General features: G+C 34.2%; 1 protein-coding gene across 7 annotated transcripts in view; it reads right to left on the bottom strand.

The window, feature by feature from the left end:
- Positions 1–24,802, bottom strand: part of LOC138705924 (sodium channel protein PaFPC1-like) — a 94,368-nt gene extending 69,566 nt beyond the window's left edge. For 6 of the 7 annotated variants that reach the window (XM_069834699.1, XM_069834700.1, XM_069834701.1 and 3 more), the window contains exons 1-8: positions 24,429–24,802; positions 19,902–20,137; positions 15,972–16,118; positions 12,511–12,716; positions 10,178–10,306; positions 7,691–7,773; positions 6,371–6,583; positions 2,383–2,446 (exon numbers count right to left, since the gene is read on the bottom strand). In XM_069834699.1, coding sequence (XP_069690800.1) covers positions 2,383–2,446; positions 6,371–6,583; positions 7,691–7,773; positions 10,178–10,306; positions 12,511–12,716; positions 15,972–16,118; positions 19,902–20,048 — 989 coding nt within the window. In that variant the 5' untranslated portion in view covers positions 20,049–20,137; positions 24,429–24,802. Of the gene's footprint in view, positions 1–2,382; positions 2,447–6,370; positions 6,584–7,690; positions 7,774–10,177; positions 10,307–12,510; positions 12,717–15,971; positions 16,119–18,629; positions 19,878–19,901; positions 20,138–24,428 lie in introns of those variants that run through there. The other variant, XM_069834705.1, reaches the window with a different exon arrangement.
- Positions 24,803–27,619: the final 2,817 nt, after the last annotated feature.

The raw sequence follows: 27,619 nt of genomic DNA, 5'->3' as shown, positions 1-27,619 counted from the left end.
GTCAGGTGAAAAATACAATCCTGCAGTTCTGTGTTGTGTAACTTTGTTCATTCTCCTAAGATAATATTAGTATATAGCAAATAATTATTTTATGAATGCATAAAACTAAAATACTGTATTTTATTAAACTTGACAGTTATTAAATTAAAAATTTTCCATCATAACCAACACTGGCCTTCTTAAGCAAAATCTCTTCGTGAATCTGCTCGTTTAGATCATGACTGCACTAAAATATGTTTCAGAATTTCTTCTCCTAATTGATAAACAAACATCGAAATGGCGTGGAACAATTTCGGAACTGTAATGTTGAAAAGATGTGAAGAAAGCAACAGGAAGGATGTGAATCGGAAGTTATTTTTTTAGACAAATACGTGGAGTTGGTTCCAAAAGTATCATTGTAGTTCATAAATAAACAACAATCTTATTAATTTATCCAGCTGTTTGCTGACAACATAAAGTCCACTATAGTTCACTGTAGTCTTTTCAGTTCTTATTTTTCACGAGAAATGAGGGGTATTTTAATTGGTGTTCATTATAGATGCCTGTTGCTAATAGCCAGAGTTGGGGTGTAGTCAATATATACTGCAGAGCTGTGTCTTCTGCAACTGGTACTAATGATTTTAATTTACTTCTTTTGTAATTTATGGATGGACAGTATAGAAGAATGTGATCCAGATATTCATCATGATTATTACACCACAGACAAGCAGGAGTATCAGAAAGGTGAAATCGGTGTAGGTACAATTGTGTGACAATGTGACCTATTCTGGCTCTTGTTAAAATGTTTGAACATGTCTGAGTAAGTTTTCATGTACATTTCCAGGTCATTTGGTTTCTTTTGTACAGAATGTAAAATTTTTCCTTTGTCAGAAGGCAGCCAATTGTTGATCCTTAGGTTTGTAAAATGAGACTTTACTGAAGCAAAAGCATTGGATAGAGATATCACTTGAAGAGGACTTGGTTGCAAATATGTTGCCTGTTTTGCAATGTTATCAACTTTCTCCAGGTATACCACAATGACTAAGTATCCATTGAAATGTTATTTCCTTTTGAAGTTTTTTCAGTTTACTAGTTGTTTCTTAATGAGAATAATTCTATGTGTTTGGTACATATTTGATTACATTAAATATAGCCTCCTTGGAGTGGTAAGTATGGAAATAGATTTTTCAGAAATTTGAGTAACACACTGAAGAGCAACATCAATAGCTGTCAATTCAGTGTCAAGAGGAGGATGAACATGGTATGAAGTAACTTTCTTGATATTTTGGAATATAATACCCTGCTCCTGATGTCCCATCATCAGGGTTTAGAGACCCATCTGTATAAATTTGAAGGTGATCCTTATATGTGCTGCAGGTTAGTTCCATGGCATCTAACTTAAGAATGTATGGAGGATCATTTTTGGAATGATTTCCTGGAATTTGTATACTATGTTCTGGAATCACCCATTTCCATGAAGGAATTTCATTCACAACTGGGATTTAGAAAGGAGTGTATCTGTGATATAGATTGGTATTTCTTCTTAACCCCCTCACCTTGACGTGGTGAGGGGGCTTAAACTTGTTGTTTAAGCAAACAAATAACTAAGAGGTATCCATAGTAGCTACATTAACTCCAACGCAGTCCTACTATATTTTTCACTATTTAAAGCTTATGATGAATGGAGTTCTTCAATGTAAAATTCTCTAGGGGTAAAAGAGTTCCTCAATGAATCTCCGGGTAGAGACTGCACTGAGAGATGCCAAGAATCATACTAAAGTACTTATTTGGAACTTATTTAAAGGATTTAAGTATGGCGTCAGTCCAATGCAGAAGCGAAATCCATTCTTTGTAATATATAGTTCATAGATAATGAACAATATAGTTTTGGTGAAGAAGAAGACATGCGTATCTCTCTAACTATATAGGTGAAAGTGTAGGAAATGAGAAGATATGAATAAAATAAGAAAAGGGTTAAATAGAATACAGTAACTAATGTTTAATTTCAATGTATGGTACAATATATTGCACATACCAGTATATGACAAATTATGAAATTTCAATACAACGAATCACTTCAGCAAATTCCTTTTCTGAATGTCTAAATATATAAGCAAATGAATGAAAAAAATGTATTAGAAATTTAATTTTTGTAAGTGAAGATAACAAAATAGGTATATTGTAACGAAATAAACAACAACATCTGCAAGACTCTCAACACAAGCCACACAAACCTAAGTTGAATTTGTTTGTTTATAAGACAACAGAGATTGTACATGTTCTTTCCGTGTATTTAAAATGAGATGCTGTAAAGCTAAATCATTTTCAAGTAGAGAAATAAAGATAAATAGGTATGATGTAGCAAGTAAGGTGAGAGAGGTCAGATTTAAGTGATGAAGTTACCTTGATCCTGATGTATTTCCACATAGAGTATACTTTGATGTATCATCTCTTATATACCAGTGAGCTATAACAGCAAGGTGCATATGTGTAACATTAACTAAATAGGTATATACAATAAAGTCTCGTTTAACCGAATTTGATGGGACCAAGGGTGATTCATTTAAACGAAAATTCGGTTAAACCAGAAACATCTTTACAGCTTTACGTAGTTCAGTATACTATAAACTGTACATGTTAATACTGAATTTCAACAATTCACTAAATTTTACTGATTGAACATCCCAAGAATTTCCAAATATAGTAATTCGTTCATAATTAAGAGTATAAATCAAATGTAGCATCTGTAAAATGCTAAAATCAAAATTTTATTTCACGTCATTGGGACTCAGTTAATTCGGAAATTCGTAAAACCGCGATTCAGTTAATCAAGAGTCTAATGTATTACCAAATATGTACAAGTAAGTTCTCAGCATTATTTACTGAAGGATCTAAAGTAAATGGTCACATTAACTTATGCACAAAGGCTGAAAAGATTTTCGAATTCGAAATTTGAGAATAAACAACTAATGTTTATGATTTTTTGTAAATCAGACATGTATTAGAAAAGACCGAGAGAATGCTGGTCATAACATATAGAAGAAGATCCATAGCAAACTCTGGATCTAATGCTTGAATGTAGAAGATGAAGTAAATTCTAAGGATACAGCCTATATCAAGAAGCTGAAATTTGTGGTCAGGAAAATTTCAATATTGATACATTCCAATTGCTTCTTTAAATGTAAACATAAAACATTCGGAATGCCTAAATTAAATCTACTGGCTACTTTACTAAAGATTCTAAATACGGAATCACGATAAAGTTATTGATAATACAATAAAATATCTAAAATTTCATATTACTGTACATGTAAAATAATTCATATTATTCATATTATACCTAATGCTATGTCTTTCAGCTTTAGATAAAATTAGATCATTTTAAAGGCTGCTTCAGAGAAGGAACTAAGATTTTTCTGCCTGACAATTACGAGTAGAATTGACAGAGTACTGCAATGCATAGGCCTATATATAGTACACAGTATATACAGTAAAATCCCTCGTATCCGCATCCAAATAACTGGCAATACCAAAACAATGGCACTTTTGGCTAGGCCAAAAAAAAAAAAAAAAGTCATTCATGCGAAAGAGAAGAGTCTGATGAAAATGTGAGTGGTTTTCGTAGATCGCACATGCTGCATATTGTGTTTGTGTGACCTTGCAAACAATGCGCAGAGATGATATCTTTCAATTTAAGACTAGAACTCGCCCGTTTCGAAGGGGTGTTGGATGAGTCTAAATACGAAAGTGTGACATTCTCTGTTCACAACGCATAAAAATTTCATTCGAGTGATGGATAGTAACATGGCTATTACCGCTAAGCGCTGCTGTTGCACAATGGATTCTGCGAAACGCAAGCGAAATGTTATTACGCTCAAATCATCGAGGTTATGAAAACTTTTAGTATTTTTTACGCTATTATGTAGTACAATAATTATGAACTGATGAATGTACTGTACATTACCGTATTTAGTACTAAAAATAAACATTGTACGTATTTCAAAACTTTATTTTTAATTATCTATATTAAAATTACTAAATTTCAACATGGAAAAAAAGTTTGTGTAGTACAGTGTGTCTTTATATATCTTATAAACGTATTTTCCAACTATCTGGCAAAATCAGTTATCCGGCACTGGCTTTGTCCCACAGTTGCTGGATACGAGGAATTCTACAGTACTTATAATCAGGCTTAGGATTCAGGAACTTTAGCAAATAATGTACGCACAACCTGAGTATATAGTTCCTTGTACATAATAGACAGACATACTGTGAATGTAAACAACGACGTTAATGTGCTTCGTTATATTCTACTGTTAATAGTACAATCTAGTGATGGTGGAAAATGAAGTACGATTCATAACTCACAAGTTTTCATGTCCCTCGGCGACGTTGAAGGTGTAAGAGTTACAATGAACAACCATGTACATACTTGCAACTAGTTTGAAGAAACTGTTCACTATGAACTGAAAATACATTGTGATGACCTGAGTTCGTTTCGTAGGGAGAGACCGAAGAATACTGTATCTCTGATCATGAACCAGATTGTATACTAACACACAGGTAAACAAAACTCAATGCGCTACCTCACTCCATCTGTATTCCATTGCACTGTAACTTTACTTCATTCTTAAGTGTCTCCGATCCTAAGCCTGCTTATGATAAAATATACAAATTGTTGCATAATATGCAGAATAGCAACAGCATACGTAACTTAGGAAAAATAATTTTCTTATACCCATGTTAACATTTCCCAGATTAAATATCTGTTGTAAGTGGCGTGGTTTTACAATGGACAAGAGAGTTTTGAAATGGACAAAGCATAAATTAGAAAATGCTAATGAAAAAAGTCTTCAAAGACCAGATATAAATATAAAAGCTTATAACTAACTCAGTCTCAGAGACAATACTGGGTTTTATTTTGTGCTATTGTGGTTTCTGACATTACCTCAAGAATGCAATAATAAAATTGAGTAGTAATGGATTTGGACAAGATTCACCTCTGACAAATTAGAAGTGAAGAGACTTAACAGAAAAAAAACCTGGAATGAAATCATGGCTATTATTGAAATAAAATTTTATTGTTTGTGGATGAAGATGTTACTAGAGTACACTTTAAAGGTATCCTATTTCTTTCAGTTTTCACTGCCATAATTCTACTAATTCCCCAGTATCATCATTATTACTACACTATAATGAAATAAACCAGTACAGGACATAATATATTGTAGAAAATAGACACACTACAACCAGTGCTATCATGGTAAATTTTTTCTTGGCCATACACCCTCGCCATACCAAATAATCACAATGCTCTACATGATGCATTTGAATAAATTTTATTTTGCTAATATGACTTTTTTGCTGACATTCTAATAAAAACAATATGTAATACAAAATAATACATGAAAACAATAGCAGCTATCTTACAATTGAACAACAAATTATGTAATGTCCCAAATAGCCTTTTCTTGTAGAATAGGGGCATCAAGATGAATAAAATTCTTGAACATGTATCTGTGGCAGTACGGAGACTTTTCAACCATTCTTTAATGTGTGACTCTGGATTCCAGTGTTGTAGAAGTGGACCATTTATACGGATGAACATAAGTGGTAATATATTGGGAACAGTGTTGCCAACTCAAGTGTATGGGAAGTCGCCATATGTAATTCAAAAAGTAGCTAGAATACGTATTTTCGATAATAAAATTTTCGCTTTTCTCGCTGGAGAGTGCTGAAAAAGTCGCTAAATTTAATTTACCAACACAGAAGTTACGAAAAATTTGTTGCTAAAATCTGCCAAAAGTCGCCAGATTTGCTGCCAATGTCGACGTTAAAATCGATATTTGATAGCCGATGGATAATTCCAACCAACTACAATGTTTAAACGGAAGAAATGTTTGGCTGAATTAAAAATAAGACAATACAATTTGTAAAAGAAGCGTATGGGTTCGATTTTTCTCTTGCCTATACGGCCTCTCAATAAAAAAAACAGGTGGTCATAAGCCGTATGCTCTCGTATGGCCTCCATGACAGCACTGATTACAACTATACAGCTGAAAAAAAAGAAAAAAAAAAAAACATAACAAAGAAGAAAAAAGTCTCACACGAATAATCGGTATGTGAAAATAGGAAACTGCTAACAGTAAATTTCATATGAACTTTTGGACAGTTTTACCGGGGGAAAGGGGGGGGGGGAAGGAAGAGCAACTATTTATTGGTTGCAAAGCTGAGTTATTGCGTCAGTAATACAGGTGTTGACTGTGTTCAACACAAATCATAAACTACTGGCAGCTACATCTTGAAAATAAATTTTGTCCATTATATTCTTCACAGATTTTCTCACAGACTACTTAGAAATGGCTAATTAAGTAATTACAGGTCTACTTACCCTTATTACTGTAAAATTCAAACCAACTTTCGTTCATTAAATTTCCCGAGTGACCATCTCGAGGGAAATTCTTCATACACTTCTGTGTGAGTCTTCCCATATACAACTGAAGTCCCAACACAGCACACACAGCGAGTGATATTACAAACAAAATTACTACTGTCGACAACTTCATTAAGGACTCAAAGAGAGCATAAACGGTCAGCTTCGTACCTAGAATCAATCAAACATGTGAAATAAATATACAGCATTCTTAGGTAGAAAGTAAAGACATTGCATTTTCTTAATGAAAATTAAGCTAGATTTTTATAGCAGCAATTACCACTACAGTGCACACCATGATTAATTACTCTTATACCATTAAGTACGAGAAAAATTCGTACCGGCACCGGGAATCAAACCCAGGACCTCTCAGCTATGCGCGCTGAGTGCTCTCTAACCAACTGAGCTATGCCGGGACCCGATTCACGACGCCGGCCGAACTCCTCTCGTAGTATCCTGGGTTCGATTCCCGGTGCCGGTACGAATTTTTCTCGTACTTAATGGTATAAAAACAAACTGACTAGTCATACTAGTCGAGCAAAATATAATGAGGTGGGCGAGACCTCATTCATATTTGATACATAATTACTCTTAGTAATAAGCTCGTACTCGCTCAGTCTGGGTATTAAGTTAACAGTGGTAGAGATTAAACTTGTTTCAAATTTAAATATTTTTCGTCTAAGCAGGTATAGTTCTAATACATTTTAAGATATTTTAATATGCCTTGTGAAAAGATAGCTTGAAAAATACAGAAAAAATAAAGAAATACATCATTCCAGGGCAGACAATGTACATGTTATCTATCAACTGATCTTGAAATGTTAAAATTCATAAACAATATAAAAGAAAAAGCTATATAATTTTCTGACACTTACAGTTTTTGCATACAGAATTAGATAACTCCTATTGCTATTGCCATTGTTATTGTTCTCTATTACAGACATGAGGGTCAAAGACATTGTCATTTGAAATAGGCTATGTAAGCTTACTTTCAGAAGAGAGAAGTCCTATGATATTCACGAAATTTTCACTTTTATGCTCTCTTTCAGCTTCAAAATGGCCACGGAAAGAAAGCTGACATAAAGCTATTGTACTGATATATTATTATAGTCGAGAAATGATAGCTTTAGCTTTTTCATGACAATGACAATAACGATGACGAAGTAGAAGAACAAAAATATAAGTTAAATTGGTTACCCTTTACCACAGCAGAAGTACATTTATCTTAAAAATCTGCGAAATATGCTAAACAATATAGTAATTAATATTGTACCTTACCTTTAATTACTTTCAAAGAACGAAGAATTTTCAGCAATCGGATGGCATCTAAATCTCTGACATGTAGAATCATGGACATATAACTGGAATTAGAAAAAACAGAAGTTAGATAACATTATCAGACAGTACTTTATAATACTTCTTTAATAGAAAATCTACGACTTAAACATCATTATGGAATCTGAGGCTGCGTTCAGGCATGAGTTCGAATGCTGCTTAGACTGATTACTTGGGTGGATTTTTTCTGAGGCGAACATCAGGTATTACAAAAAATTCTCAGGCTCATCAATTCCAAGAATAACCTCGCAGCTGACAGAGCGTCGTTAAATAACCAATTTAAAAATCTTTATGGTACTGTTTGATGTTTGTTATTTTTTTCCAACATAATTATTAACACACCCTGATGTATATTATTTATTTTCTTTACAACAAATAAAGTTGCAAAATATATTCAGGTTAAGTTTGAATGTCAAATTTTATAGTATAATTCAATATCTGCGTCTAAGAATAGTAAATGGCCAAATCCTGTTCATTTATAACACTGACATTAGAAAGAAAGAAATGGTCAGAATAATGCACTTGCTTTACCCCATACAAATAACCACTAAACTCGTAAAAAAATTCGATTACAAGGTAAGGAACCTGTTACTGTCTAGCTTCAGTACACACAACTTATTCCCAATGAAAAAAATTGGTAGTTTGTGGGAGAAGTAGGAGTGCCAATAGTTTGTGTGTTATTTTGAAGGTACCATTACAACTACCGGTAGGTACTAAAAATTTAATTGACAAAGATATTTTATACAGACAATGTAAGTGGATCGACATAATCACTAGAGAGTGTAGTTTTTTGTTAGCATTAGTTAAAATTTTAATTAAACTGCTTTCATAGCATCCACCACATTTCACACCTTGTGTTCATTTCCTGTTACCTTTGTATCTTACTCGACGAAATTAGGAGCAGTGAAATTTTATTTGCTGTTGTTAATTAATGCTGAGTTTTTGGCAATACAGCCATTAACTTCCTGCTCTCCAGTATTTCTCACACACAATGAGTTTAGAGGAAAAGGCTGGACATTGCTGAAGACGATTCTGATCCATTTCTTCCTGAAGACTGCACAATGGACAATTTTGTTCAAGTGTTTTAACAAACAATCATGCTCTGTGAATAATCGAAGAGATGCAACTCCATTTTTCCTAGGATACTCAGGAATTGCATTTTGTTGTACATTGAGACACTCCTAACTTTCATTGCTTGAAATTTCAAGAAAATGGTATGATAATTATTACACCCTGATATTTTGAGTTGATTAATCTTTTAACTGTTGAAAATGATAAAATTGACATGGATATAATACCTATGAAATAGAATTACTACGTGCATTGAAGTATTTTGAATGTTCTAAAATCAGTATTGAAAGACAAAGTCAACAATATAGTTAAAGTAGTTTGTATGAAGCTTAAAAGATAACAGTTCTGTTCTTCATGATGATTTAGAAAACACATTAGTAAAGTTCTGTTCAGAAATTGATAGGCCTACTTACTTTTTATTGATTAACAGTTGAGGCAATTAAATTATAATAATGAATTGTCTCCAATATCCATTTGCAAGATAGTGAGTTGAAATCGTTTTGATCATTCAAGAGGTGACATCCCAACGATGACTGAGAAAACCGCAATCAACTTCAACAAGTCAAATTCTAAATACTATACACTGGGATAGAACTGGATAATTTCCTAGAAGACAATGCTCACGGGAAGAGAGAGTTTGTAATAGAGAATTTGGCTATGGAACTAATTTCGTCATAGGTGACGTCATAATCATTATAAATCTGTGAAAATAAATTATTTTATTCTCTTCACTTTCCTTCACTTTTTCTCTCCTTTCCTTTCTTCTCTACCCCTGTCCTTTTTATGCCTGTAATTAAGTTACATTTATTTCATATTTTCTTAATTCTATATCTAATGTCTAATGTTACATATTGTAATTAGGCCAATTATATTTTTAATTTTATTACCTTAATGAGAATCAAACCACAGTAAGTCTCTTTCTTCAGTCTCCATACATGTTCTTTACCAACTGAGCTATTAGAACGAGTTGAAAGCTGATAAGAATTTGTCATATTATTTATATATCGGTGTATTAATACTTGCTCTACCTGCAAAGATGATTTTCATTTCATATACAATAATACCGGGAGCTTGGTTCCCCTGTAACCCTCCATTATAGTTTCACCATAACCTTTCTATATTATGCCTAAACCGTAAAAAAAATCGACATAATAGTCTACATAACAAACATAGATATGAGTATCATTATCAAAAATAATGCCTACGATATGTAAAAGTGACAAAGGCGGCTTCCACACAATTACCACAACATAAATATTTTTAAAACTAAAATAATACTACTAAATAATTTATGCTAATGGTGCTGGGGTGAAACATTATAATCTATTACGACACACGCACACACACGGCATCACTTACCCTGAAGTTAATAATATAAAGTCGAGGCAGTTCCATGAATCTCTAAGGTACGTGAATGGCTCAAGAACGAACCCTCTTGCTATCACATTAAGCGCCATTTCAAGTGAGAAGATTCCAATGAAAATAAAACTGAAAGAAAATATCACAGATACAAATGCTAATAACCATTTAAAAATTGGTGTGCATTTTCGCGTGCATTGTATTAGAAGTACACTATTATTTTGCAATGCTATGTTATTCTGCAGAAGGGAAAACTTAAGCAATGAAACATTTTGGACATGAGGTTCTGTAAAATTCTTAATAAAGCAAATAATAGTGTGATGTTAAATATAATACAGTAAAACCTCGTTAATATGCTCCCGCTTGTAACATTATTCCGTTCATTACGCTAATTTTATACGGTCCCTGAACATTTCACATATAATCCTGCATAATGTTACCCTCTTGCAATGCTTCCAAATTCTGCTTGTGGTGCTTTTTTTGGATTGGAAGCGAGTAAAAAATTGCGTATAAATTGCAAAACTTGTAATGTTTTAAAAGCATGATGAAAAATACGAGAATGTTGCTGTGACTGTACTGAGGGTCACTGCACCACTAGTGCAACAAAGAAATTTCAGTCTCTACCTGAAAAAACTCCCCGGTCAGCACTGTCGGAAGTTGTATTTAGAGGCACTTTCCTTTGTATGAAAAGATTTTTACAACTCAAAAGTCTCTTTGTCAATACATTCCTGTCCTTTCTGTAAAATTTAGTCATTCTTTGAATTCTGTGGAGTGTGCAGTAAGTTTGATAGTGCAAAATGGCAAAGCGAAAATCTCCATCTATAAGTGAAAAATTACATGAATGTTGCTCCTAGTAGTGTATCAAGTGAAGTTATCTATAGTTATTTGAACTACATAGAGAATGTTATCAGTACAAACACATGGCACACAACAATCAAAGATTTTTTTCATATGAAATTAGCTCTTATTTGCATGTTGCACTATAACTAATGCACAATATATGTTTCTTATGAAATGATGTCTAAATTGTTTTCTTCATTTCATAAATCATTTCCCGTCTATAGCACTGTCCTGCATAATACTTTAAGGCCATAGTCCCTTGATGAGTGCATTAATGGGGTAATACTGTAATCTAATTTTTTTAACGTCTTTTCTTTCTTATATAGAAGAGACGGTCCATTATTAATATGATGGGCATTCAAACATTAGAGAATTTATTTATTACATCAGGAAAATGGCTGAGCTTTTCAGAGATGAGTTGTTGCTAGAATCTCCAAATAGAACTGACAAAAGTTTTTGTGAATTCTGCTGATATGACAGTGTGATGGAATGCTAGATAAGGGTAATAACTAGCAAAAATGAATTTCAACATGGCGGCAAATGACTGGATTCCACGCTTTCAGGGACAGTGTTCTTTTACATGTCATAAATCTAAGGCACATACTGCGTGTTCAGTTCAAAGTGTGTCATGGCTCGCTGTATGCCGTCATGTGGCTAGCTGATGAGCCTAGAGAATTCAATCTTCCTATACTTCCGCAGAGGCGTATTACCTAAATGCGAGAGAGTTGCCTAACAAGTACGGTGTTCATTCTGAAGTACGCAGAGTCCATAAGAGTCCGTCGATACCCACAGACTCTGGAAGTACATACCGGTATGTGCGTTAACGCCGGTAGTGGCAGGAATGTGAACTGTTTGGAAACACGTACTGAGGTGAGTTTTTTTCCTTACTGTCGGGATATGGCGAGAGGGTTAAGACGATTACGTACGTATTTGTTGACATTAACTTGGACGGTCAACATGGACACAGAACATTTGATTTGTGTTGTGGAATGTTGCGGTATGCAAAGAATGATAACAAATACCCTGAGTACGACTTGCCCGCGCAAAACACAGTTCGAAAGAGGTTATGGTAGCACACAGACTGTACAGACCGCCATCTCTTGCTACGACGTTCAAGTTATACTGTACACGTTCTCAAGTTCAGATTGAACGCCTTGATTAATATGCAACTTCTCTGACATAAAAGTTCAAACTCACTTCAAATCGCTGACTCACAACAGTGACGTCATGACACACTTTGAAATGAACACCCAGTATTTTTCAGTTTTACTTTATTAAAAATGAATCATCCTCGAATCAACTGAAGCCACAAAACTCAGTCTAACAACAATATGGGAACAACTCGACCACCAAGAATAATATTAAGGAATGAATTAAGGTATATTTAAAAACTATGGCCAGACATTCATTTAGTGATTTGTTTGAACAAAATTTCAGAAATAATGATTACTTTGGTATCGTGCATAATTTTGTCTTCATATTAAATAACTTACCTAAAGAATTGCCTTATAAAATCTACAGGCTGCGTCAATACTATGCAGTTGCTAACAATGATAATGTCAAGAAAAAGTGAAAATAAAGGATGTGTCACAATGAAAATGGCAGCTCTTCGGTTAGTATTGAATGGATCCAGAAACCACAAGGAATTTGTTGCACTGAACCGGAAAATACATTTTCTTTTATTTATCACCACAAACGTCTGAAAAACAAAGAAGAAAAAACATTGAAAGTACTCAGGCTTCAGTCTAAAAAATATAAAATAATAGTAACATTAAATTACATATATAGCATACTTTTGTTTCATATGGATTACAGGTTTAAGTATTTTATAAAAACATTTTAATTAGCTTTATTTTTGTGTAAATTGTGATCAATGGCAATTTCTGTATTTATTTCAAAGTAATTTTATTTTTACCAACTTTCTTTACGCTTATGAGAAATGTTAATGTGTAATAGTACCCATGATCTAAATACACGTTATGCAAATTAGGCACTTCCTTACTGTAAAATTCATATATTAGTCAATACAACTCCTATGAGACATAACACTGTATTATTTGCAACTGTCTTACTCCACATCCTTTTTGTTTGTTAATTCACAAATAGCTAATTAAATAATGACTATATGTCTATACTTGAAAGAAATCATCTTTCCCCACATGTTCGCCTACTAAGATGACCTCATTTAATGTTCATTCAGATGATATTACTCGTAAATGCTTAAATGTATAAAATATATTGAATAATGTTGATTAAGCAGCTGGCTGGCAGACTGATACAGGGATGCAGGAAAGTTGCATTTTCATACCATGCCATGAATGCTGCAAACAAGAATATTCGCGAAAATTTCGAAAATACTCTGGTTGGCAAAAAAAATCACTTTGTAAATACCATAATGGAGTCAATAAACAACAACAACAATATGCAAAAGGAATTTTTACATTAATATACTGGTATTTTATGACATAGTAATATAGTGGCCGACACAGAGATGAAGTCATATAAAATGCACCCGCAATACACAGCAAAGTGGAAAGTGGGAGGGAGAGGATATCCAAACTGCTTGAATGAACACCTGAGGACTAAGGGAAAGCAGATCATGCCCTATCCGCCCTGCTTGTGTATTAAGGGTCTGACTAGCAAGTCACGAAATGCCGACCACTGGACTACAGTAATGTATTAGGACATTTGAAAAAACGTGAATCAACAATTTTAGTGGTGATCATTTGGAGGTTATAATGTTACAGAGAAACTGTTGTTATACAGGGAATACCTTTTAACTGTCCCGGAGAGTTGGAATTTCCCGGTTGTGGCAGCAGAACAACTGTCTCCCACTATGCATGCACCCACTGTTCGACTGGCAGGCAAACAATGCACAGTTATTTGTACTTATCCAACTCATATTTTATGCTCAAAATGTCCTCCGAATTGACTGCTACACATTGCTGACATCTTCTTATACAATTATTATTAACTTTCACAAGTTCAGTCCACACCTGTGGAGTAATGGTTAGCGCGTCTAGCCGCGAAACCAGGTGGCCCGGGTTCAATTCCCGGTAGGGGCAAGTTACCTGGTTGAGGTTTTTTCCGGGATTTTCCCTCAACCCAATACGAGCAAATGCTGGGTAACTTTCGGTGTTGGACCCCGGACTCATTTCACCGGCATTATCACCTTCATCTCATTTAGACGCTAAATAACCTAAGCTGTTGATAAAGCGTCGTAAAATAACCTACTTCACAAGTTCAACAGCACTGATTGACTCCATTTCAGCTCTTATGTAGTCTTTTACGATCATTTATTGAACCTGTTTCTTTGAATTTTGTTAGCTAGATTTTTTATTGTTTTTACACAAGATATGGGTCTGGAAATTTCTGTCAGAACTTGCGTCGCGTTTTCACACAAGAGTTTCTGTATTTTATGTAAGTATTATAATGCTCATGTAATGAAAATGGCATTGGAACTAGACACTTCACACACTAATCACTAACTTCACACAAATAATTATGCACAGCTCAGAAACTAAAGCGCATTGGAGTATGCATTCACTCCATATGGCAGTCAGTCTAGCACTGAGACCGCCAACCAGGAACTGCGTCATCAGCGTGTTAGTCACAAGGTCGCCTGGGAGCGGGAAGCGGCAACTCTCTAGGACAGTTAGAAGATATTCCCTGTATAATTCAGCATGTTTAAATTCTTCAAATAATAATATTTTAAAAATAAATTAACTGTAGATACTGCCCTAAACTGATGTTAAGCAATTATAAACAATGGAGCTTCATTAAAATTCAAGTTGCATGAGGAAAAAACACAACTCAGTGCTCTACTCATTTATGCTGGCATTATATTATACACGACCACAAGCCTTTGAGAAGAAGCCTGTTGTGTTGCATGATTATGTTCGCTTATTTTCATTTGCCCTTCACACATAGATAAAATAAAAACAGGTTTCAGCTAAAAACGCTATTTTTTTAAAATAATTAATGGTATAAAATGTTGTTTTTAAGAACATTTTTGTTATAAATTAATATTATAATTTCACACCTACAACTACTGGCTATATAAAACCATTAAAATGGTATACTTACTGTTAGTATACTTTCATTCTACAATGCATACATTTTATCTTTACTACAGATAAAGAGCAGACACAACAGTGCACAGTGCAGCTGTACACATGTGAGTGAGAGGAGATAAATGCATGCGCTACGTAATAAAATGTGAATTAATATTCTGGGGAAACTCATCTGAAGCTAAAGATGGGTATTTTTGTTTTACAAATAAAGCTCTAAGGATGACAGATATGCATAAAAAGATACTATGTACAAAGATTTTCCAGCTTTCAGAAATATTACATTCTTTCCCTGGTGATGTTTTATATTAAAAACCGAGATATATTTACTACTAATCAAAACATTCATAATTATAATAAAAACACTAATCAGATCTCCAGGTACACTCTATTTGTCTAAAAAAAAGTTCACTCTTCACATGTATTACGGTCTTTAATGGACTGCCTAATTTACCTTTGAAGGACCAAGAGAATAGGTTCAGAAATTAATTAACAAAACTTCTGCATATTGATACTTTCTATTCAAATGATGAATTAATTGTTTATGCTTGTAAATTCAATTAATCTGTTTGCTATGGCTTGTAAATTTTTATATGACTTTCATTTTTTTCCATATTTCAAAGCTGCAATGCTGATGGAAGATCTATGGAATACAATTATATATATAAAAAAAAAAATTAAATTAAATGTTAAAAATGATTATATTTGCTCGTGGGATTGCTACACTCGTTTTACAAACTTCCCCATTTGCAAAATAAAATATTTTAAACACTTTTATTGTAAGTAACTACTATTAAATTTAATAATATTGCTACATATATTTTAACAGAGTTTACATAATAATATCGACAAATGATTGGCAGAATACAAAACTATTTACTCACTTTCTGAAATTCGTAGAAGCTGTCAATTTCTTCCACTGGAGAGGAAATTAGCTCTGAAGGGAAATTTGCATGGGAACGAAATGGAAGATATTTTCCTTCTTGTAATTCGTGATGTAGCTCTACTGGATCTTCATCATAATAACAATTCTGTTCAGCATAAATTCAAAACACTTTCTATAAAAAAATACTCTCACACAATGAGGAGGACAAGTGGCCAGATTTTATCAGTCACAGTAGCAAAAGGGAAGAGGGATAGGACAGAACTAGAGATAGCCAGTAGCACAAGCAGGAAAGAGAGATGGAAGAAGAGAAATTTAGCTTCAGAAAAGGAAAAGGTACGAGATATGCAATTGGACTGCTGTGGACAATCGGCAAAAGATACCAAGAGAAAATAAAGAAGTGAATATAATATTTGTGGACTTGAAAAAGGGGTTTTAACAGAGTAAACTAGAATAAACTTCTGGGGATCTTGAAGAAAATTCTTGTGGATTGGAAACAGAGGAGGCTATTCAGTTATCTTTATAAGAAACAATGAATCAAAGTCAGGAGAGGGGAGGAAATATCAAAGGAAAGTGGAAAAGGGAGAGGAGTACCCTGTTCAACATGCACTTGGAGGATTTAGTGAAGAACTGTTTTCAGAACGTGAGAGGGGTGATAGGAGGAAGAATAAAGTCCATAAGATTTACTGATGATATGGCATTGTTAACATAAGAGGAGACGATACTAAGAGATATGCTACTGGAGCTGAGTGACATCTGTGAGCAGTATGGGATCAAGATAAGTGCAAACAAGATGAAGACCATGGTTATTGGTAGAAAAATGAAGAAGAGAAACGTGCGAATTCGAAATGAGGCAGTAGAACAAGTGGACAGCTTCAAATACTTGAGGTGTAATAAACATACAATATATATATATATATATATATATATATATATATATATATATATATATATATATTGTATGTTTATTATCTAACCCATGAACACTGTTTTAATTGACCTTACATGTGTGAGTTAAACTTGAAGTGTGGTATAGTAACATGAGCTGCTCCAAGGAAGTCAAAAAGAGGATAGCAATGACAAAGGAAGCTTTTAATAGAAAAAAGAGCATCTTCTGCAAACCTCTAGAAAAATAACCAAGGAAGAGATAGTGAAATGCTTTGTGTGGAGTGTGGCATTGTATGGAGCAGAAACATTAACATTATAACGAAGTGGAGAGAAACGATTAGAACCATTTGAAATGTGGATATGGAGAAGAATGGAGCATGTGAAATGGACAGACAGAATAAAAATGAAGCTGCACTAGAAAGAATGATACTCAGACTGACCAGAAAGAGAAAAAGAAATTGACTTGGTCACTGGTTGAGAAAAAACTGCCTACTGAAGAATGCATTGGAAGGTGAACAGAAGAAAAGTTTGGGGTAGAAGAAAATACCAGATGACAGACAACATTAAGATATATAGATCGTATGCGAAGATTAGGAGGGAGGCAGAAAGTAGGGAAGATTGGAGAACACTGGATTTACAGTGAACAACTTGCCCTTCGGCAGAAAACTATGAATGAATGAATAAAATCACGTATTTTGTGTTAATAATAAAATTGGAAAAAATATTTGTCTGTAATAAAAGTCCAAATATAAATTATAATATAAATTTAATTAAGGATTTGAAGAGAGAAGAATCGTCTACACTCGAATTAAAACATGTTGCTCTTGAAACTATAAATACATTCTACCCCGAAACAGATTGGTTACACATTTATACATTCAGCCCCAAATATCAAAATGATGAACCAACTGGGGCTGGAATATATTCCATATTATTCAGTTTTTATTTGTCTACAAGGAGTCCTTCTACTCACTTCGATGGAGAAATTGCAGCAATCAACAGGGCATTAACACAACTTATTTATCAAATTAATATATTCAAAAATGCTGTCACGGACAGGAGAATGTGAATTCGATCATGTGCAATGTTCAAAACATACAGAGGTGAGACTGCCTGGAGAGAAATAAAAAATAGGTTGCAGCTGCCAAATTATTCTTCAAGGAACGACCACTCACATAAATTGAGGGAAAGAGACACAGGACGGACACTGGATAGTTTTCTTTTCTCAATCATAGTATAAGGGACTGGAATGCTTTACCTGCAGACTTACTAAAGGCTTTACCAATAACCAAAAATGTATTTAAAAATAGGCATAAGAACTTCACTACTAGACGGTAGTATATTATGTACACTATTTAAAGGGTGTAATTGATGTTTTGTTATTTGAAGTGTTGTATCTGTGGGGAAGTCTGTTGTGTCAGTGAGGTGTGTTTGTATCAGTGAAGTTTTATAGTTTACAGTGGGTGGTAGTGCAAAGTATTCGAACAATGAAATGTTTTTGAAGTGTTAGTGAAATCAGGATATTGTCAGTGAAATGTCTCGCAGTTTCTGTGCAGTGAGTGAGTTGACAGCGAAATAAGTGTAGTGCTGAAAGGTACTTATGTATGTATGAACATATCATACTCGTGGGTTTTAGTTCGAACTTAAGGTTAAGATACAAATTAGATTTGCTTTAAATGTTATTTTAAGTGATCATGCTTCATTTAATTTAAAAAGCTCCTTGTTATTATTATTATTATTATTACTATTATTATTATTATTTATTACTTACTTAGTTACAAATGGCTTTTAAGGAACCCGCAGGTTCATTGCCACTCTCACATAAGCCTGACATCAGTCCCTATCCTGTGCATGATTAATCCAGTCTCTATCCCACCTCCCTCAAATCCATTTTTATATTATCCTCCCATCTACGTCTCGGCCTCCCCAAAGGTCTTTTTCCCTCCGGTCTCCCAACTAACACTCTATATGCATTTCTGGGTTCACCCATACGTGCTACGTGCCCTGCCAATCTCAAACGTCTGGATTTAATGTTCCTAATTATGTCAGGTGAAGAATACAATATGTGCAGTTCTGCACTGTGTAACTTTCTCCATTCTCCTGTAACTTCATCCCTTTAGCCCCACATATTTTCCTAAGAACCTTATTCTCAAACACCCTTAATCTCCGTTCCTCTCTCAAAGTGAGAGTCCAAGTTTCACAGCCATACAGAACAACCGGTAATATAACTGTTTTATAAATTCTAACTTTCAGATTTTTTGACAGCAGACTAGATGACAAAAGCTTCTCAATAAGTATATGCGCCGTTTACGACCATTTTAGTCTTATGTCATAAATACAGGACCCTGCAGGAATCATAAGGCCAGCTCCTACTTAGCGAAATCGAACTGAGTCGAATCGAAAAGTCTGCTGCTCCTCACATCTAGTGGATTCGAACCGAACAGTATTTTTGTGTTTTGTCATACAAAGATTTATTAATTTTTCTTCATTCATATTAAATTGTGATTTCTGTATATGTACTATTTCAGCAACAACTTTCAATAGTAAACAAATTAAGCTGCCAAGAATGTATGTGGTTCATTTGTTTCTTCATGAAGGCTTCATGAGAACTTACGATCATAACCCAAAACAAGAAATTCTGTTCTGGCAATGAAATAAATATTCTAGCTCCTGAATTCTGTTCGATTCGACACGCCATGCCACTTTCTGCTATCTTCCATTTAAATACATTGTGAAGAGAAATTCTGTTTGATTCAATTCCGCTAAGTGGGAGTGAGCCTTTAGCTGTCTTCCTTAGGGATGGGGTGAGTCCATCTGTTTTGTGTTTGTCCTGTGTTATCTTAGGCCTTGATCTTATCCAGTGTACATATCATGAGGTACGTAAAGGAAATTCAAAACACAGTTACGAGAATGAGTGCTGCTTAGTAGTAAAGAAATAAACGACTTCACTGTATTATTACAAGTGAGAAAGTCTCTTTAAGTAATGTGTGTATTAATTCTACATACTATCTCATTAGGTACTTAATAAGACTAGTACCGGTACCTCGGATTTTGTCTCCTCCTTCTGAAGTTTATTACTAATTCTGACTTCAATAGCTGCCAATGATTCCCGTGTAAAAGGATGAAATTGATACTTTTTATCTTCTAAAGCTTTTGAAAATGGGAATGACATTGTTACTTTAGTATGCATTATTATTGTTTCTTCTTGCTAACAAAATTGTTCCTCATTGCTGACTTGTTCCATCACACTCGTACCCATTAGTTATATAGGTCTCATTTCTGGAAAAAAAAAAAAAAAAAAAAAAAAAAAAAAAAAAAAAAAAAAAAAAAAAAAAAAAAGTTCAGATTCTTTTCAGTAACACATCATCATATTGATCATTTATCTGCTTGAAGCAAAAAAGAAAACACATTTAATATTTTTCTTTATGTTATAGGCCTACACCAAAAATAAAATGGAAAAAAAGTTATGTATAAGAGTAATAATTTTAAGTGAAGCCAGTATGATACCCTAACTCACAATTTACTAAATCATCTCAGCGAATGTCCCCAGCGTTTCTGTCAGCTGACCAGTGGCAGGTCTTCCCCCTCTCTTTCGCTACTACTATTGCTTAGAACTGTATCTTTTTAGCATTGTTGGTCATTAAACATTTGGTGTGGCAATCGTGGAAACTTTGAGAATGTACCCATCAATGTAAGAGCAAAAATGTGATACCAGCAGGATGCTGCCACATTTTACAAGACATAATACCGTCCATGAAGCAATCTGAAAGGCCCCTTCCTCTAATAAGATTAGAAAAAAATCAGCGTTTACAATTATTGAACCATTTAATAGAAATTAACTTATAACACTTTATGTGGGCCATTTTGAATATCAAAATGAGGATTTTTTTTACAGTTTCTGCCGACATAAAAAAATCACATTCATATAAAACGTAATTAAAATAAATAACGAAATTCCACAGGAAGTAAAAGGAATTAAAATACCTACTCTACAGTAAACGCAAAGTGACACATTTCCCAGACAGAAAAGGTTAAAAATGTAGTTTTTTTTTTGTTTATAATATAGACTACAGGTAATTCTATGTAAGCAGTATACCGGTATTGTAAAATGTTTATAATTATCACTGTTAACAATACTGCACACAAATTCACTTTAAAAGTAATTATCATTTACGTCCATATTCTTTCTTCACAGTGTTTTTCGTTATGTCAGAAATCCACAATTGGATTTTTCCATAACTTGAAGCAAACTCTCTCTACTCTTCTGATGTGATAAGACTGATTAGAGTCTAAGATTTATTAAAGCAAGTTCCCATTCAGCATGACACTGACTTCTCTTTCACCACATTTAGCATGTTACATTTCTCACATAAGAGATTTGTGAATAAAGAAAGCTACATAGAACAACAAGTTCTTCACGAACACCACAAATGTTTTTTATCTAACTTCTTAAGAGTAGACAGACAGACAGACAGATTAGATAGACAGACAGACAGACAGACAGACAGACAGATTAGATAGACAGACAGACAGACAGACAGACAGATAGATTAGATAGATAGAATAGATAGATTAGATAGATAGATAGATAGATAGATAGATAGATAGATAGATAGATAGATAGATAGATAGATAGATAGATAGGTGGGTGGGTGGGTGGGTGGGTGGGTGGGTGGGTGGGTGGGTGGGTGGGTGGGTGGGTGGGTGGATGGATGGATGGATGGATGGATGGATGGATGGATGGGTAGGTAGGTAGGTAGATAGATAGATAGATAGATAGATAGATAGATAGATAGATAGATAGATAGATAGGATAGATTAGATAGATTAGATTAGATAGATAGATAAGATAGATAGATAAGATTAGATAGATAGATTAGATAAGATAGATTAGATAAGATAGATTAGATAAGATAGATTAGATAAGACAGACAGACAGACAGACAGACAGACAGACAGACAGACAGACAGACAGACAGACAGACAGACAGACAGACAGACAGACAGACAGATAGATAGATAGATAGATAGATAGATAGATAGATAGATAGATAGATAGGTAGATAGATAGATAGATAGGTAGATAGATAGATATTTATTAGCCTTAGGAAATACAATGATTTCATGGCATCGTCAGAGTGAATACATAATAAATATGCGGTTACATACATGTTATTCCGACATACAAGATGTCTACAATAATATACAAATAATATAAAATCAACACATTCAGTAATGAAGTCAATTCTCCACAGTTTTCTTCAGACCATTACTTGTACAAGGTTTTTGGTTTCCTTATCTTCTTGGGCAATCTCACCCCAGACATGAATCAGATAGAAAAGAAGAGCAGTAAACACAAAAGGAGATACTAACTACTGTAAGCTAAATTTGGAGTGCTAAACTAAGATACTCATTGACAGTAAAAGGCATGTGGAAAAGTAAAATATGTTTCACTGACTTTTTAAATCTAGCATAGTTAAGGGCTTTAGTTTCAACAGGGAGTTTGTTGTAAAGTCTTATTCCTGTATGTGATAAGCTATTGAGACTTTTGGATAACCTATGATGATTAAAATGTAAATTATTGCATGTTCTTGTGCTGTAGTTGTGATAATCAGAGTTTATTTTAAAACTATCATAATTTTGGTGGATGAAACAGACTTTTTCAAGAATGTAAATACAAGGTAGGGGCAAAATATCAATCAGTAATATTAACAACGCATTGGCTTCTCTACACTTTATTAACACAGCAGAAACAGGCTATACCAAGCTCTTATTCACAAAAAAAAAAAAAAAAAAAAAAAAAAAAAAAAAAAAAAAAAAATGTTCTTTCAGTTACTTGAAACTGAGATTGAAACATCCATATTTCCAAACTATAGATGGCTTCTGCCAAAAGTCTCACTTACAAAAATATATGGTGGAAAAAAAAAAAAAAAAAACTCAATGTCCTAACATCAGATGGCTGAACAGCATTGAACAAGATCTGGAAATACTGGGAGTATGGGAGTGGAAAAGGAGGGTCGAAGATAGGAACAAATGGAAACACATTATATGATTGGACAAGATCTGCAACAGGCTGTAGTACCAACAATGATGATGAGATGGCTTTTGTCATCCATTGCACCAGGTAAAAACCCTTGTGTTTAGATTTTATATGCCAAGTAGAGGAAACTCTAACAGCTCCCAGAAATCATCACGAGAAATAAAGGTCACAATTTAATAAGTGTGACTCACCCAGAGTTTCTACGCAGACTGGTCCCATTCCAATGTCTACTACCTTAATCAAATCTGTTGGCGGTTCGCGAGTGGTCATACTCTGGCATATGGATAAGTCTGTACATGCTTTCTTATACAGACTGGTGCCAATCCACCCTTAACTTCCTCAGAACAGGCGCTCCACACTTACTGCCATTAAGCTGATAGAACATTACTACCTGGGAGAAGTCTGCATAGGAACTCTCTGTATTTTTAGTTGATTTTAAAGCACGGTTGGTGACATCCAGTTAACATCTCTTCAAGTCTAAGTGAAACAGAACTGAATAAATTGTACAAGAATTGGTAATACTATTAGGCCTATATATTATTAAAATTATCACAGTAGGAACATTGTAGTAAAAAAAACTAAAACACCTAATAGACAAAATAACAGGCAGATTATTGTACTGCGGGACTCCACTCTGTGGCATTCGCCGGTAGCTTATCAGCATCTGCCTTGCATATCATATATGCTCCGTTCCATAGTGTAATAACCTCTCGTTAGTAGACCTAGTAGGCCTACCTAGTAGAAGATAAACATAGGCTACTTACAGTAAATGTAAATAAGAATCAATAATAATACAGTATAATACTTCGTAGCTGAAACTAAAACAGAGGAATAATGAGCCTTACATTCACATAAGTATCAATTCTGCCAGAACCACTTGTCATAAATCTACGAGTATTTCCTCTAAAAACCTTACCTAATCTTGTCACTCACAATGGGGTTGCATGCCACCAAACTATTTCCTCATCAAACGCTACCTAACCTTGTCGTTAATAGTAGGGCTACATGTCACTGATCTGCCTTCTCATCAAACCCTACCTTGTCACTGACAGAAAGGGTACCGGTACTTTATCACTAATTACCACCTTCATGAAACTTTACCTAATCTTGTCACTAATCTATTTCCTCACCGAACCTTATCTAACCATGTTGGTGACAGTAGGTCTACATGCCACTGATCTACAATTCTTCCTCTCCATCGAACTATATATTCCATACATCACCGCCGAAACGTAGCAACATCATATTGTATTTTTGGTCTGATTATTTACCATCATACTGCCCGAAAACTAGTATCCCAGTACAAAGAAGTAGTAAATATCGATATACTGTACCTAAATATAACACCAAAACTGAAACTGGTATCGCACTTTACTTCACCGAAACGAATGTTGAACTCATATAAAAAAAAAATATATAAAATATCATGCATTCAAAGTGACACCGGCATTCAACAGTTTCATGAAACATATACGTACACATTAAATAAATCGGACCAAGATATAATATAGAGGGAAGGATTAATCATACCTGTATTTATGACATACGACTAAAATGGTCGTAAACGGCGCATATACTTATTGAGAAACACTCTTATCAATATTCACGTTCAACGAGAGTTCGGGTATGGTTGGTTTGACACATGCGCTAACAGTAACAAACAACATGACATCTCGGCTTAAACAGCTGATTTTTGCGAGTGGCCTGTTGCCATGGTAACGTTAATCATACCACTTGCTTCCTGTGACTGACTGCAAGTAATCTGAATATTAATTATAGACTATCTCCTGGTCTGGTGGTCCTGGTTTCGGCCCGAGGGGAACTTTCCTTGAAAAAGAAAACTTCACTGTCGATGTCTTGGAGTTTGGAAATTTGTATGAATACGGGTGTGTTTGGTTATTAATTAACTAATCTTAAAATAATCTTCTGTCGCTGGAGAGAAACTGAACACACGTTTCATTGTCACATTGTTGACAAGTAACAACATTAATTAGCACAACCAGAAACCACCAGGAGATGCAAAAGAGTTAACAATGGATAAAAAATAATCTATGGTATAATTTTTATACAATGATATTACAGTGCATGTTCTGGTATTGCCGGTCTCTAAATTTCATTATAATTGCTGTTGATTTTGTTGTAGTGGTTTATTCGATTCGTTTTGATGTGGGATAGTGTCACCAACTTGTGATTGTGTAGGCCTATATTTCTTTGTTCTGTAGACCCTGGGGTGTATTTCGGGCCTGGCACTTTTCTGATTTTCGTATTACCGTCAAATTTTCCGTTTATAAAAAGTCATATTTTATTCATATTTAGACAATTTCATAGTAGTTCTATTTCGTAGACACAACACGCGGTGGGAATACTCCCATCACACCAACAACTACTTTATCTACATTCGAACCCATGTATTTTTGCCTGATATTTCACTGGTATTAGTGTGCAAATGGTGATGATTAACGTTCGCATCTTATGCTAGAATGATATAAAATAAACTGACCTTTCGCTTGCGATGACGTAATGCTTTGTTTATAGGGAGATGACTGGGATAAATCGCAATATAGCGAACGCCAGTAGGGAAAGTTATCCCCACCTACATGAAATGTGCATTCGACACAACACTCGTCTATCACGTAGAGTGTCTGATGAGCTAGTAGGGGAAAAGTGGAAGGGGTCGTGGGCGGAGCTTCTACGTTCGCTATATTGCGATTTGCCCGATTATTGGATACGAACAACTTCATGAACGAGTAGCGTAAGCCTACAAAATCTATGGTTATTATAAACCAAATATTACAATAAATTTATTGAAATTATTAACACGCTGGATAGCAGAGATTTTCCTTCATTCAAGATTGTACAGTCCCTAGTTTCAGACAGCTTACTAGAAAATCTGATGTTCATACAACAGTGGCGGCGCTACAACTTTCAAATTGGAGGCGGGGGAGTGGGGGAATGCTGGGGTGGGCACACCAAAAAATAAGGGGGGGGGGAAATGTAGGTGGAAAAATGCGCATTACGGTCTATAAATAAATACTTATTTGCACAAAGACATAACAGTTTCAATCATATTGTACACTATTTACATTGATAGATTTTGGATTTTTCCACCCCTTTATGTCTATACACCTGCTTAGGGTTTGTGATCAAGGAAAAAACAAAAAACAACCAAAGCAATCGGATTTTCTTCCTACCTTTATACATTACCCCATATGGTGTCCTGGTGAACTAAACTTTTCCTTTTTTTTTTTTCTTTTTTTTTTTCGTATCAAAGAATCTCCCTCTCCATTCCCCCAAAACAAAAAAGTACTCTTTATCAGTCGTATCCCAGAACCAAATATTATTGCTTTTTAATGATTGAGGGATGAAACCAAGAGAGGAATGTTGTTTTTTCATATTTTAATGTAGTCTGTATTTTTGTCTTGGCTGTGAAAGTTGTAAGTGTGGAAAATTTGGTAAATATCGATCAAAATGTATAGATTTGTATAGAGAACATACATAGCCTACATACATACATATATACTGTATAGTGGCGCCAACTTTTGAAAAATTTTGGGAGGGCTTAAAATTTTGAATTACAATAAAATATCAAATTCTCCCTTACATGAATCGTGATATATGTCTATTCACAACAATGATATAAAATATAGAATGATAGAAAAATTGGAGATCTGACAATCTTTTTGATAAGTCGATAAAAATAACCGAATACAGATAGTAACTTAATTAAACCGTGATAAAGAGTTGTGTAGCCCTGTGAATAACAAGATTGTGATTAAGGTGTAAATTAAAGTTTTAATTAACTTTTTAAATTTACGATTCGATATTGTAATATAATATAAAACAATATATGGACTCATCACTATGTAACATGACGAGTTGCAAATGTGTTTCTTCTCACTGCACTTCTTCCTATAAACTCGTCACAAACATCCTCTAAATCCAACTTCTCAGTGCTATCCTTGTGTATATTTAAAATAGCAATGTGATTAAGTCGCTTCTGGGATATTATTGAACACAGAAATGTTTTTAGCCTTTTCAACGCAGAGAAAGATCTTTTGGCTGTAGCTGTGGAAACCAGGATAGTCAAAGTCAGGCTTATAAATTTAATTAATTCAGGCATTATTTCACGAATAACATGTGACTTCAGAAATTTAACTACATCTCCAAAATTTCTTAATTCAACACACAACACTGCAGCACTCTCACACACCATATTTCCCTGCAACTGTATGATCTCATAGTCATTATTTTATGTCATCATTGAAAACACACCTGACAATCATGACATCATTTTCTTTTCTGATAACAAAGTTTTCCACTGTATTTAAAATTTAGTTTCCTGGAAACACTCTTTAAGAGATGCTGTCACACATTCTATAAGTTCATAGAATTTACTCCTAAAATATTCCTTTGCGTCACCAAATTCATGCTGTGTGTGTTGACGATCATCTAGGTGGTGAGACACTTTCCTTTGCTTCGTGGTCCTTGTTTCTGACAGGTTCAACTCATTTGCACTTCTTGTAGTTTTGTCCCATAACATTTCATAGTTATCATGAAAAGTTTGGAATGTTTTTATCAAATTGTGAATGAAACAATTTGCTTCATGGAAATCAAGGTAGTTTTATATTTGTTGCTTCCAAGATGGTAAATACCTGTGTCATCATTTTAAATAAGCAAAATGTTCAATGACTCAAGTAGTTTTAGGTAACCGGAAGCTTTAG

Source organism: Periplaneta americana, chromosome 9 (genome assembly GCF_040183065.1).
Source record: "Periplaneta americana isolate PAMFEO1 chromosome 9, P.americana_PAMFEO1_priV1, whole genome shotgun sequence".
Lineage (NCBI taxonomy): Eukaryota > Metazoa > Arthropoda > Insecta > Blattodea > Blattidae > Periplaneta > Periplaneta americana.
This window is presented reverse-complemented; position numbering and strand designations above follow the sequence as displayed.